The following is a 15,592-nucleotide window of genomic DNA, read 5'->3' on the forward strand; positions in this document are numbered from 1 at the left end:
TGTATAATTCAGAGAAAAATATACAAAAATTACTAAACATATATTCTTGAGGTTTTGTTAATCCAAACTTATTTTACAAGAAGTGTACAACAGCATATATAGACATTAAAATGTAGCACATAGTTCTTTTCAGTATTGGAACTCTTCAATTCCAGGGAAAAAGACAATATAGTTCAAACTACGTTGCATATGTCCTTAAAGTACATTTAACGCATATAGTGGTAGTCTAGTGTAATTTTCTACTTGTGGATTGAACAGAAATTGTGATTCCATGGAATTAGGACCCCATGGAAAAAAGTACATTATACATATTTACGACAGATATCATGTTTTCATCGGGCCAATTTTCAGAGTGTATTCAGAAAGTTGTTAAACAATAACAAGACATTAAATAAATGTAAAAGGTTGACATGAGGATAGAATCACCCACAACAAAGGTGTACAGTGACCAAAGAAAATTGCAAACTTAACACATTTAAATAACACCAATACTACACACATATAACGAAAATTACTAAAACCTCTAACTACTGAAATACCACCAATACTATATACATCCAAATACGTATGTACACAACTGTATACACAAACATATACACACACATGTACACACACTTACCTGCCATATTTGTAGGGTATGGGTTTGGGTTTCTCTTTCTCAATCTTATGGAGTAAGGGAGTAAATACCCTCCAGGCCTCGTACAGTTCATCAGACCTGACAAAGTGGATTTGAGAACCAGTGAACACATCAAGAATCAGTCGTTCATAGGCATCAGGGAGCTTCAAACCCTAAAATAAAACATTAAGGACCTAAATTCACAGTTAAGGACATATATCTCTAATAAAATGATGGTTGACACAGATATCAAATGGACACTTCCTAGACAAAATCATCTAATATTCCCAAATTTAACAGTCTGTTCATGTCTCTGTCAGTACTTTTGGTACTTTGATTTTTTTCCCTACATTAGTGTCTGTCAGGACATTTAGTACTTTGATTTACCTTGTATCTACTGTTATAAGAGAGATCCAGCTCCGTTTCCTCACATCCAAATGACATTCCGGGTGATTTTGTCATCATCTTCAGATAAACTGCTTCATCTGGCTGGACACGGATGACTAACTCATTCCGCTTCACTTCACCCGACGGGAAAATATCCCCAGCAACGTCCTTGAACTGTATCCTAACCTCTGCTTTTCTCTCATTCAGAGCTGTAAGAAATAAAATCTTATAGAATTATTCGATTTAGTGTAAAAATTTGAGAGCAACAAAAATTAAATCTTGTAGAATTATTCAAATTAGGTTAAATTCAGAGCAGTTAAAAAAATATTTTAAAATTATTTCAATTCAGGTAAAATTCAGAGCCGTAAAAAATTAAGTCTTGTAGAATTACTAAAATTTGTGTAAAATTTTGACTTCTTTGTCACTGTCTATGTTCCTGATTGATTGAGAACATTAAACACAGAGATTCGTCCTTACCCTTTCCACATCTGAGGATAAACGGCACACCGTCCCATCTCTCGTTGTTCACCTTCAGGACAGCGGTCACAAATGTCGGCGTCGTAGAACCTTAAATCAAAGTTAACCGAGAGTTAACAATTATAATGAATAGCAAATTAACAAACAATTATAACAACAACTTTTAAACTCATTATTTACATGACAGAATTGGATGCTATAGAACAAGGTGACCTGTCTTTTGTAGCAAGCTATCAGCCTATCTATCTATACTCCAATAAATGATTTCTCACTGATTCAAGTTCATTCTAAATACATTAGTAAATATATATATAACTAGATGCTGTCATGAGACAGTAATACCCGCACTAAGGTGTTTGCCTCTAAATGCACACTCCTTCATATTGGGCTTACCAAGGAAAAAGTCCAAATAATTCTATAATTTACACAGTACATGTATTCGTCAAATCGAGCATAAAATGCTCAGGTGACCATGTGACCCATGAACCTCTTATACGCCATTTCATATACTTAATTCATTACCAGTCTGAAATAACAGAATTTAATTAATGATGTAAATTAGGTTTTGATAAAAAGGGGGGGGGGGATATAAATTTTTGGCCCATAATTGGAACTTTTTTAAATTTATTTTCTCAACAACAAATAATATTATTTTAGTACAAAGCGTTTTTGATGAATTTATGAAAATGTGCAAACTTTTTTTAGTATTTGATTAGGCAAAAACCTAAGCCATACCCAATCAATTTTGTCACCCCCCCCCCCACCCCCCAACACACACACACAATTTGCCTGTTTTTGGAAATAGACCTAGATGGCAAAGTTATGTTAAAACATCGTTTGTTATGGTAATTCAAAATTTGTTCTTGTACTGTACATGTATGTGAACACCTTTTTTGAAAATTTCTACATCACATTGGGCTTGCGTCACCCTACCAGTACTAGTACTACTTTTACCATTATCATTTTTAATGATTGCACATGGTGCAGTGTTACATGTATATCAGTGGAAATTAATTCATTTTGTGTTTTAATTGGATTATATTTCATGAAGTTGACAGGACCTATGACAGTCGGTAAGTACAAGTTTAAGTATAGATTGGGGTAAAATAAACCGAAATGCAAATGGTTAGGTTAAAGTTTAAAAAGGATCAAAGATCATCGGCAATCTCCTATGCAGAGTTGTCGTTCGTTTCTCTCTCAGACACTGAATGTATGAGCCGATGGTAGAGAGTGGATCATCGATGCCACAATAGACGAATTTCACATTCTGAAGAGTTATCTCCCATTGTCGACATTACATTCAGTTACAGGCACAGATCCGGGAATTTTTTTCTGGGGGGAGGGGGGGTCCACACCTCAGTCAAAAAAAAATTCCAGCCCAGAATTTCCTGAGGAGCAAAAAAAAAAAAAAAACAAACAAACAAACAAAATAAAAACAATGATGGTGGGGTCCATGTTTTTAAAGGGGGAGGGCATCCAAAGTCATTTTTTATTTGCTATTTATTTAAATCAGTATATAGTCCTATTTAAATAACTCTGCAAATTCCAGGGGGGTGGGGGGGGGGGGGGGGTTCCAATCTCCCTAGATGCTCCCTGTCCCTGAAATGACAAATGATCAAGTGACTCCTAAATAGTAGAAAACTTTTCCATTTGACTATACATAATTTTGTTTCTTGTGTTATTATGTTATGTACATCTAATGGTTTTAAGGTTATGAACCCCTGGAGGTCATCCCCACTCTCTTAATGAACTGGAAATGTTCATAATATGACTACATCAAATTAAATAAAAGTGCATCATTGATAAGATTACTTGACATTTCATTCATGAAATTTGGGTCAACCCATGTACCCTCCTAGAATTAGGAATGAAAATCATTCAAAGAGATGGACCATTAAACTATTTGTATATATTCACATTTTTTTTTATGTCAAACCAAAGTATTAGACTAGTTTGCATACATGAACAAACAGGGGTCTGGGAGGGGAAGGGGCAAGGGGAAGGAATTATCTCTTTACGTCTTAATTGTTGAAATCTCCTAAAATGAATGTCTGACTTCTTCATTATTTTTAAGTGGTGGTGTCTCCGTATGAGTGAAAAATTCCCAAGAGGGACATTTAACAACAAACAGGGGTGTGCAATTAAAAAAATCAAGTACTAGCCCACGGGCTAGTGGCAGCAATAAAGTTACTAGCCCCAAGTAAAAAGTTACTAGCCCAAATGTAGGTGGGAAAAGTAACAACTACGAAAACTGAATAAATTATTGTTGAATAAGTCAGGGGTTTAAGGTAATTCTTTTTAAAATTAAAGTTTTATTCTCACTAGTAAAATTGAATCATTTATAAATTAATAATTATGATAGAAAATAAAAATGAATTTAAATAAATTATTTTTTTTTCCTTTTCTCTGTGCATATTGCACTAGCTCATTTAAAACGAAGTGAAATCTTTTTTTTTATCTTAAATTATTAAATACACTGGAAATATATTTTATGTACACGTAAATCACATAATACTTATCTTTCAGTTGATTGAGTGATCGTAAATAATAGATATCTGCTTTTATTTATCATAAACACATGAATGGAGGAAATTCGGATTAGGCAAAAAACGATCGTTTTTGGAAGTAAACAAGTCAGGAAGTGCTGCAAAATGGATAAGATTATGGAGATTTACGAACAATAGGAGCATTCTGCCTGGAAATTTTTCATTGGTTGGGAATTTAATAGCAAAAAATAAGTGAAAATACCGGTAGTGATTTTCATTTATAACATTGGTATTTTTAATTTTTACTAGCCCTAGGGGCTACCTGCATGCAGAGAACAACTAGCCCGACCCCAAAAAATGGTAGCCCCGGGCGTCGGGCGATGCTAATTGCACACCCCTGACAAACAAACATTAATGACTTAAAAAACACAATATACATGTACATGTTTATTAGTCAATGGATATACTTCTGATCATATCTCTAGTTCTCCCTTGAATCAGAAATAATGATATAAATATTTTAAGAATGATTAAGAGTTGAAAAGGTTGTGCATTTTAAAATTCACTAAGCTCTGTGGTTGAATTAGCTATACCAGTTTAGCTTATTTTGCTACTCAAAGCAACTTGATTAACTATTTTTAATCATACTGTTTTCTGAAATGTGAAGTTTTTTCAACATGGATACAAGTCATACTTTTTCAGCTTCTGAAAACAATGCATGAAAAAAAAAAACTGCTTTTCAAATACTGTAACTCTTTCCAAGTACTTGTGATCATCAGTTTTTAGCTCACTTGAGTTAAATTTTTCTGGTTTTCTGATCACATCTTGTTTGTCATCCATCTGTCCGCCTGTAAACTTTTCACATTTTTGTCTTCTTCACTAGAACCGCTGGGCCAATTTCAACCAGCCCTGCCACAAAGCATCTTCGGGTAAAGGGGATTCAAGTTTGTTCAAGTGAAGGGTCACACCCTCTTTCAAGGGGGGATAATCAAGAATTATAGTGAAAATTTGGTGGTATCATTTTAAAAAAGTCTTATCAAGAACCACTGACTGGGCCCAAAAAGTTGAAACTTTCTTTACATAGACTTAGTGTAGCTTCAAATTTGTTAAAATTATGACCCACTGGGGTAGGGTGGGGCCACATATGGGGATCCAATGATTTACATAGAAAAATGCAGGGGATTTTTTCCATGATAAATCTTCTTCTCATGAACAGCAAGGGCATTATTGTCGTCCGTTTTCGCAAAAGGGACCTAGGGGACATTAAATCTCATTTGTCTGTCAGTCTGTCCGTCTGTCACAATTAATTTAACCTTGGTCATAACTTCTGAATAATAAGAGACAGGGCTTTCATATTTCACATGTACATTACCTACAAGAACTTTCTAAACATACCATGATTTTTGAACCCATGACCTTGACCTTGAAGTTTGACCTACTTTTCAAAAAATTTAACATTATTTTAAATGATCATTTTGAAAGAGAAAAGATAGGGCATTCATATTATACATGTATATTACCTGTTACAAGACCTTTCTAAATATATCATGTTTTTCGACTCTGTGACATTGACCTTGAAGTTTAACCTACTTTTCAAAAATGTTATATTTCCTTATAACTTTTGACTGAGAAGAGATAGGACTTTTATATTTGACATGTACATTACCTGTAACAAGATGTTTCCAAGCATGCTATGATTTTTTTACCCCTTGACCTTGATGTTTTACCTAATTTTCAAAAATTTTAACTTTGGTGATTACTTTTGAATGACATATGATAAGGCCTGTCATCAAACTTCATACACTCATGCAAATTTTCATGTTGCATTAGTAATATTCATTTGGCGGGGCATTTATGTCCTATGGACATGTTTCTAGTTTTCAAATCATGACCTCCGAGGATAGGGTCAGGCCACAATAAGGGATCAAAGTTTTAAAGAGATTTAAAACGAAAAAAAATCTTCAAAATTCTTCTTTTTAAGAACAACAAAAGCATGATTAATATGGAAACATTCCCAAGAAGTGTAGATTCAAGTTTGTACAAATTATGACCCCATGGGTTAGGGAGGGGCCATTTTTTTTCCTGCCCCTATTTGCTATCCACATGGAAATGCAAATTTTAAAACCATTTTACACATCCACAGGACAAAATCAATCATCTTCTAAATGATCATGATTTAAGGCTAGTGCATAAAATATAAGGGAAGTTCAGGGAACCAGGATGTTTAAACATGTTAAATATTTTTTAAAAAAATTTTGACCCCCATTTGACCCCCAGGGGGAAAATATGAATTCCGAAACCTTACTGCACATCTATAGGACACCATCAACCATCTCCCAAAAGATGATAAGGCTACTGTGTAAAATGTAAGAGGAGTTCTGGGAACCAGGGGCTTTTTGCATAAAAACGTTATTTTTCGACCCCATATTTGACCCCATCGTGAAAATGAAAATTCCGAAACCTTACTGCACATCTACATGACACCACCAACCATCTCCCAAAAGACGATTAGGCTACTGTGTAAAATGTAAGAGGAGTTCAGGGAACCAGGGGCTTTTTGCATATAAAACGTCATTTTTTCGACCCCCATTTGACCCCAGGGTGAAAATGAAAATTCCGTAACCTTACTGCACATCTGCAGGACACCACTAACCATCCCCCAAAAGATGATTAGGCTACTGTGTAAAATGTAAGAGGAGTTCAGGGAACCAGGGGCTTTTTGCATAAAAAACGTCATTTTTCGACCCCCATTTGACCCCCAGGGTGAAAATGAAAATTCCAAAACCTTACTGCACATCTACATGACACCACTAACCATCTCCCAAAAGATGATTAGGCTACTGTGTAAAATGTAAGAGGAGTTTGAGAAATAAGAGTGTGACAGACGGACGGACGGACAGACATGAGTAACAACAATATACCCGAACTTTCTTTAGAAAGTGCGGGTATAATCACTTAATGTTAGTTTAAACAATATTTATTTCCAAAAGTAAAAGGATTGGAGAGCAGGCAGAATTGCTTATAAGTCCTGTTCCCAAGTCTCTTAATGTAAGTATGGTTAAAATGCCCTCACAGAGATTTATCTGTGTATAGAACTGCATGAAGTAATACTTTACTAAATTCAGTAAGTATCACTTAGAGCAAAAATGAGTAAAAAAACGAAGTTCAAGATACATGTACTAATAATAGGGGTTAGCCACATGGCAAAGTGGCCAGGGATGTAAAGCAAGCAAACAAACAAACAAACCAATAGATAAGGTGAAGGTCAGGAAATTATGTCATACTTCAATAGCTCTAATCAGTAATGCATTTTTGTGTCACCAGGTTAACAGGATTTTGAAAGTCATCAATACATGTATATCAGTTCTTATTAGCTCAATGGCTGGAGCACCTTTTGGTATGGTGGGGTCCTCTGACTTAAGGGGGTTAGCTCACCTTTTGGTACAGTGAGGTCCTCTGGGCTAGGGGGTTAGCTCACCTTTTGGTACAGTGGGGTCCTCTGGGTTAGAGGGTTAGCTCACCTTTTGGTACAGTGGGGTCCTCTGGGTTAGGGGGTACCTCACCTTTTGGTATGGTGGGGTCCTCTGAGTTAGGGGGTTAGCTCATCTTTGGTACAGTGAGGTCCTCTGGGTTAGGGGGTTAGTCACCTTTTGGTACAGTGGAGTCCTCTGGGCTAGGGGGTTAGCTCACCTTTTGGTACAGTGGGATCCTCTGGGTTAGGGGGCACCTCACCTTTTGGTACAGTGAGGTCCTCTGGGTTAGGGGTAAGCTCAGCTTTTGGTATGGTGAGGTCCTCTGGGTTAGGGGATTAGCTCACCTTCTGGTACCATGAGGTCCTCTGGGTTAGGGGTAAGTTTGGTACAGTGAGGTCCTCTGGGTTAGGATCTTTTGGTATGGTGAGGTCCTCTGGGTTAGGGGTAAGCTCACCTTTTGGTACACTGAGGTCCTCTGGGTTAGGGGATTAGCTCACCTTTTGGTACAGTGGGATCCTCCAGGTATCCTATTTTTTCGTCTCCCTCCCCGTCCGGATTCCCCACATACTGCCCCAGCACCACATTATCCAGCTCTACTGGAGAGATGCTCTTTAAAACCTTCACCTATTAACAAAAGTTCAAGGACATTTATATATCAATGAATAAAAAGAGGCAGTTTTGAAATATAATCCTAACTAGATGCTGTCATGAGACAGTAATACCCGCACTAAGGTGTTTGCCTCTAAATGCACACTCCTTCATATTGGGCTTACCAAGGAAAAAGTCCAAATAATTCTATAATTTACACAGTACATGTATTCGTCAAATCGAGCATAAAATGCTCAGGTACCATGTGACCCATGAACCTCTTATACGCATTTCATATACTTAATTCATTACCAGTCTGAAATATCAGAATTTAATTAATGTTGTAAATTAGATTTTAATAAAAAGGGGGGATATAAATTTTTGGCCCATAATTGGAACTTTTTAAATTTATCTTCTCAACAACAAATAATATTATTTTAGTACAAAGCGTTTTTGACGAATTTATCAAAATGTGCAAACTTTTTTTTGTATTTGATTAGGCAAAAACCTCCTTGAAAAGCCATACCCAATCAATTTATATGTGTCCCCCCCCCCCCCCCCCAATACACACACACACAATTTGCCTGTTTTTGGAAATAGGCCTAGATGGCAAAGTTATGTTAAAACATCGTTTGTTATGATAATTTAAAATTTGTTCTTGTACTGTACATGTATGTGAACACCTTTTTGAAAATTTCTACATCACATTGGGCTTGCGTCACCCTACCAGTACTAGTACTAGTTTTACCATTATCATTTTTAGATTGCACATGCCATGTGACATGGTGCAGTGTTACATGTATATCAGTGGAAATTAATTCATTTTGTGTTTTAATTGGATTATATTTCATGAAGTTGACAGGACCTATGACAGTCGGTAAGTACAAGTTTAAGTATAGATTGGGGTAAAATAAACCGAAATGCAAATGGTTAGGTTAAAGTTTAAAAAGGATCAAAGATCATCGGCAATCTCCTATGCAGAGTTGTCGTTCGTTTCTCTCTCAGACACTGAATGTATGAGCCGATGGTAGAGAGTGGATCATCGATGCCACAATAGACGAATTTCACATTCTGAAGAGTTATCTCCCGTTGTCGACCTTACATTCAGTTACAGGCAAAGATCCGGGAATTTTTTTCCGGGGGGGGGGGGGGGGGGGGGGGGGGGGGGTCCACACCTCGATCCAAAAAAATTCCAGCCCAGAATTTCCTGAGGAGCACAAAAAAAAAAAAAAGAAACAAAAACAAACAAACAAAATAAAAACAATGATGGTGGGGTCCATGTTTTTAAAGGGGGAGGGCATCCAAAGTCATTTTTTATTTGCTTCTGTAAATCAGTATATAGTATACACCTATTTACTGGCTATGAGGACAATAGCAAGTTTATCGTTCCCCAAGACAGCAACTATTTCCCGAGGCGCAGCCGAGGGAAATAGTTGCTGTCGAGGGGAACGATAAACTTGCTATTGTCCGAATAGTCAGTAAATAAGTGTTTTATTATACCGAAGCAGTCTTTACTTGTGTTACGTCACAATCTGTATAAAACCAGAAGAGTTCCGAGATGAAAAGCGAGGGAAACAGAATGCTGCCGGTGAATAGTTTAATGACTATTTCACCATGGGCAAATAGCACAAAAACTATTCCACGGTAGGGGCTGTTTGGAAAAAATAGCATGTTTATTCGTAATATTTTTATATAGAAAAAATTCACAGAGGTATAATAATCCTATTTAAATAACTCTGCAAATTCCAGGGGGGGGGGGGGGTTCCAATCTCCCTAGCCGCTCCCTGTCCCTGAAATGACAAATGATCATGCGACTCCTAAATAGTAGAAAATTTTTCCATTTGACTATACATAATTTTGTTTCTTGTGTTATTATGTTATGTACATCTAATGGTTTAAGGTTATGAACCCTTGAGGTCATCCCCACTCTCTTGTTCATAATATGACTACATCAAATTAAATAGAAGTGCATCAATGATAAGATTACTTGACATTTCATTCATGAATTTGGGTCAACCTAGAATTAGGAATGAAAATCATTCAAAGAGATGGACCATTAAACTATTTGTATGTATTCACATTTTTTTTATGTCAAACCAAAGTATTAGACTAGTTTGCATACATGAACAAACTGGGGTCTGGGAAGGGGAAGGGGCAAGGGGAAGGAGTTATCTCTTTACGTCTTAATTAATTGTTGAAAATTCCTAAAATGAATGTTAACCTCAAATCCGACTTTTACGTCTTCATTATTTTTGAGTGGTGGTGTCTCCGTATGAGTGAAAAATTCCCAAGAGGGACATTTAACGACAAACAAACATTAATGACTTAAAAAACACAATATACATGTACATGTTTATTAGTCAATGGATATACTTCTGATCATATCTCTAGTTCTCCCTTGAATCAGAAATGATGATATAAATATTTTAAGAATGATTAAGAGTTGAAAAGGTTGTGCATTTTAAAATTCACTAAGCTCTGTGGTTGAATTAGCTATACCAGTTTAGCTTATTTTGCTACTCAAAGCACCTTGATTAACTATTTTTAATCATACTGTTTTCTGAAATGTGAAATTTTTTCAACATGGATACAAGTCATACATTTTCAGCTTCTGAAAACAAAACTGCTTTTCAAATACTGTAACTCTTTCCAAGTACTTGTGATCATCAGTTTTTAGCTCACTTGAGTTTTTCTGGTTGTCTGATCACATTTTGTTTGTCATCCATCTGTCCGCCTGTAAACTTTTCACATTTTTGTCTTCTTCACTAGAACCGCTGGGCAATTTCAACCAACCCTGCCACAAAGCATCTTCGGGGAAAGGGGATTCAAGTTTGTTCAAGTGAAGGGTCACACCCTCTTTCAAGAGGGGATAATCAAGAATTAGTGAAAATTTGGTGGTATCATTTTAAAAAAAGTCTAATATCAAGAACCACTGACTGGGCCCAAAAAGTTGAAACTTTCTTTACATAGACTTAGTGTAGCTTCAAATTTGTTAAAATTATGACCCACTGGGGTAGGGTGGGGCCACATATGGGGATCCAATGATTTACATAGAAAAATGCAGGGGATTTTTTCCATCATAAATCTTCTTCTCATGAACAGCAAGGGCATTATTGTCATCTGTTTTCACAAAAGGGACCTAGGGGACATTAAATCTCATTTGTCTGTTAGTCTGTCCGTTTGTCAGTCTGTCCGTCTGTCACAATAAATTTAACCTTGGTCATAACTTCTGAATAATAAGAGATAGTGCTTTCATATTTCACATGTACATTACCTACAAGAACTTTCTAAACATACCATGATTTTTGAACCCATGACCTTGACCTTGAAGTTTGACCTACTTTTCCAAAAATTTAACATTATTTTAAATGACCATTTTGAAAGAGAAAAGATAGGGCGTTCATATTATACATGTATATTACCTGTGACAAGACCTTTCTAAATATATCATGACTTTTGACTCTGTGACATTGACCTTGAAGTTTAACCTACTTTTCAAAAATGTCATATTTCCTTATAACTTTTGATTGAGAAGAGATAGGACTTTTATATTTGACATGTACATTACCTGTAACAAGATGTTTCCAAGCATGCTATGATTTTTTTACCCCTTGACCTTGATGTTTTACCTAATTTTCAAAAACTTTAACTTTGGTGATTACTTTTGAATGACATATGATAAGGCCTGCATATTTGAAACAATATGTCATAAATAATGGCATCCCATCCACTTGGACATGGAAAGCAGGGGACCACAATTCTTTGAATTTGCTTGTTAGTCATTTTGATATGGAAACATCCTCATATAGTGTAGATTCAAGTTTTTTATGCCCTGCCATGAATATGGCCGAGGCATATAGTGTTTGTCATGTCCGACTTCAATAAAACGTCATATGCTGATACATACTGATGTAAGCTTTTCAACTGCATCAAAAGTTTTGACCTTGACTTTTCCTTTGACCTTGACCTTACTTTTCTTAAATTAGTGTCTAGATCAGTTTTGAATAAACAATTCAAGATATATTTATCAAACTTCGTATGCTGATATATACTGCTGAGAGATATCAATTGCATCAACTTTTTTGACCTTGACTTTTCCTTTGACCTTGACCTCACTTTTTTTAAATTAATGTTTATCTACGTTTTAAATAAACCATTTCTGATATTTTTATTGAACTTCTATGCTAATAGTAAATACATACTGATATAAGCTTTTCAACTGCATCAGCATTTTGACCTCAACCTTTCCTTTGACCTTGACCTCTCTTTTCTCAAATAAGTGTTAAGCTCAGTTTTAAATAAATCATTCAAGATATTTTTATCAAACCTAATATGCTGATATGTATTAGTGAGAGCTATACAACTACATCAAAAACTTTTCACCTTGCACTTTCCTGTGACCTTGACATCCCTTCTCTTTAATTTGTATTTTGCTTAGTTTTAAAGAAACAATCTAAGATATTTTTATGTAAGCATGCACTTATACATAATTTTGTGAGAATTTATCATCTATATCCATTTTTTTTTTTAGTTTTTAGTTTCAATTTTAGAGAAATTGTTCAAGATATTCTCATCAAACTTCATACACTCATACAAATTTTCATGTTGCATTAGTAATATACATTCGGCAGGGCATTTATGTCCTATGGACATATTTCTAGTTTTCAAATCATGACCTCCGAGGATAGGGTCAGGCCACAATAAGGGATCAAAGTTTTATAGAGATTTAAAAGGAAAAAAAATCTTCAAAATTCTTCTTTTTAAGAACAACAAAAGCATGATTAATATGGAAACATTCCCAAGAAGTGTAGATTCAAGTTTGTACAAATCATGACCCCATGGGTTAGGGAGGGGCCATTTTTTTCCTGCCCCTATTTGCTATCCACATGGAAATGCAAATTTTAAAACCATTTTACACATCCACAGGACAAAATCAATCATCTTCCAAATGATCATGATTTAAGGCTAGTGCATAAAATATAAGGGAAGTTCTGGGAACCAGGATGTTTAAACATGTTAAATATTTTTTTTTTAAAAATTGACCCCCATTTGACCCCCAGGGGGAAAATAAGAATTCCGAAACCTTACTGCACATCTATAGGACACCACCAACCATCTCCCAAAAGATGATTAGGCTACTGTGTAAAATGTAAGAGGAGTTCTGGGAACCAGGGGCTTTTTGCATAAAAAACCTCATTTTTCGACCCCTATTTGACCCCATTGTGAAAATGAAAATTCCGAAACCTTACTGCACATCAACTTGACACCACCAACCATCTCCCAAAAGACGATTATGCTACTGTGTAAAATGTAAGAGGAGTTCAGGGAACCAGGGGCTTTTTGCATAAAAAACGTCATTTTTCGACCCCCATTTGACCCCTAGGGTGAAAATGAAAATTCCGAAACCTTACTGCACATCTACAGGACAGCACTAACCATCTCCCAAAAGATGATTAGGCTACTGTGTAAAATGTAAGAGGAGTTCAGGGAACCAGGGGCTTTTTGCATAAAAAACGTCATTTTTCGACCCCCAGGGTGAAAATGAAAATTCCGAAACCTTACTGCACATCTGCAGGACACCACTAACCATCCTCCAAAAGATGATTAGGCTACTGTGTAAAATGTAAGAGGAGTTCAGGGAACCAGGGGCTTTTTGCATAAAAAAACGTCATTTTTCGACCCCCATTTGACCCCCATTGTGAAAATGAAAATTCCGAAACCTTACTGCACATCTACATAACACCACCAACCATCTCCCATAAGATGATTAGGCTACTGTGTAAAATGTAAGAGGAGTTCAGGGAACCAGGGGCTTTTTGCATAAAAAACGTCATTTTTCAACCCCCATTTGACCCCTAGGGTGAAAATGAAAATTCCGAAACCTTACTGCACATCTACATAACACCACCAACCATCTCCCATAAGATGATTAGGCTACTGTGTAAAATGTAAGAGGAGTTCAGGGAACCAGGGGCTTTTTGCATAAAAAACGTCATTTTTCGACCCCCATTTGACCCCCAGGGTGAAAATGAAAATTCCGAAACTTTACTGCACATTTACATAACACCACCAACCATCTCCCAAAAGATGATTAGGCTACTGTGTAAAATGTAAGAGGAGTTCAGGGAACCAGGGGCTTTTTGCATAAAAAACGTCATTTTTCGACCCCCATTTGACCCCCAGGGTGAAAATGAAAATTCCGAAACCTTACTGCACATCTACAGGACAGCACTAACCATCTCCCAAAAGATGATTAGGCTACTGTGTAAAATGTAAGAGGAGTTCAGGGAACCAGGGGCTTTTTGCATAAAAAACGTCATTTTTCGACCCCCATTTGACCCCCAGGGTGAAAATGAAAATTCCGAAACTTTACTGCACATCTACATGACACCACCAAACATCCCCCAAAAGATGATTAGGCTACTGTGTAAAATGTAAGAGGAGTTTGAGAAATAAGAGTGTGACAGACGGACGGACGGACGGACGGACGGACGGACGGACAGACGGACGGACGGACAGACATGAGTAACAACAATATACCTGAACTTTCTTTAGAAAGTGCGGGTATAAAAATGTCATTGTAAAAGATAACAATGAAGTCCTTAAACTGAATTGCTTAACAACCAATATCTGACCCCTGACCTTTTCATCAATATTTGACCCCTGACCTTTTCACTTCTGATGTCCTCTGCAGCAGTGGTTGGTGGCTTCTCCATGGCAACCAAAGTTAGAATCTGTAACAGGTGGTTCTGCATAACATCTCTGTAACCATGGAAACAAAATACATCTATATACTTACATGTATATTACTTGAAACTAAAAGTAATCCAATTGGACATGAATGTTTACATGGTTAACTTGAAATATTTACATTTCCAAATGTTTTCCCTTATATAAAATACTATTTGAACAAGGTGTTTTTAAGCCTGTATATATATAAACAGGTTTGTAACATGACCATAAATCCATTGTCAAGTTATAAGCAATCAAAGTAATTTCACAGTGATGTCATAAATGGTTGACATGTTCAATTTATACCACTTAGGTTTGAAAAAATAAATCTTTTCATGGGTTTAAAACTATAGTACACATACATTTGTTACAAATAGGTCACAACGGTAAATAAAAGTAATAAAATATCATTTTAAACATTTATTTAGATGTAAATATAAGTTGGGACTTGATCAAGTTTACCATAAAGCCACTTGATCACATGACCAACCCATATTTATATCACGATAAACGTTTTACAATGATACTTTATTTCTTAATTACAATAAGAAACAAGTTTATGGAGTTGTATAAACTGATTCTCTAACAATCATCAAAGAGATAAATTAAAGACAAAAACTAAGGTCAAGGATAAAGAGAAGGTCAAGGTCAGGAAAATATGACACAGCTGAATTTCTCTATAAACATCTAATATCTATGTTCATTCATTTTCATTAAAAAAAAAATGAACAGGTCTTTTCACACTCAGCTAAATTTGTGAAAGCAAGGTCATATGGAATGTCAAGGACAGAATTACTTTCCCCAATATCTCTTAGACTTAACAAAATGAAGAA

The 15,592-nt window shown here is 35.9% G+C and overlaps 2 protein-coding genes across 3 annotated transcripts in view; one reads left to right on the forward strand and one right to left on the reverse strand.

Annotated features, from left to right (window-relative positions):
* Positions 1-15,592, forward strand: part of LOC133195432 (uncharacterized) — a 466,395-nt gene that overhangs the window by 234,873 nt on the left and 215,930 nt on the right. The window lies entirely within an intron of this gene.
* The window catches only part of LOC133195433 (glucose-6-phosphate 1-dehydrogenase-like), a 31,647-nt gene that overhangs the window by 5,356 nt on the left and 10,699 nt on the right, over positions 1-15,592 (reverse strand). For both annotated transcript variants that reach the window (XM_061331274.1, XM_061331275.1), the window contains exons 7-11: positions 14,696-14,789; positions 7,937-8,063; positions 1,481-1,570; positions 1,004-1,212; positions 620-789 (exon numbers count right to left, since the gene is read on the reverse strand). In XM_061331274.1, the coding sequence (XP_061187258.1) occupies positions 620-789; positions 1,004-1,212; positions 1,481-1,570; positions 7,937-8,063; positions 14,696-14,789 (690 nt within the window). The remainder of the gene's footprint in view (positions 1-619; positions 790-1,003; positions 1,213-1,480; positions 1,571-7,936; positions 8,064-14,695; positions 14,790-15,592) is intronic.

The sequence above is a fragment of the Saccostrea echinata genome, unplaced genomic scaffold, assembly GCF_033153115.1.
Source record: "Saccostrea echinata isolate AGI-Se365-2 ecotype Australia unplaced genomic scaffold, CSIRO_AGI_Sech_v1 ptg000029l, whole genome shotgun sequence".
NCBI classification, from domain to species: Eukaryota; Metazoa; Mollusca; class Bivalvia; order Ostreida; family Ostreidae; genus Saccostrea; species Saccostrea echinata.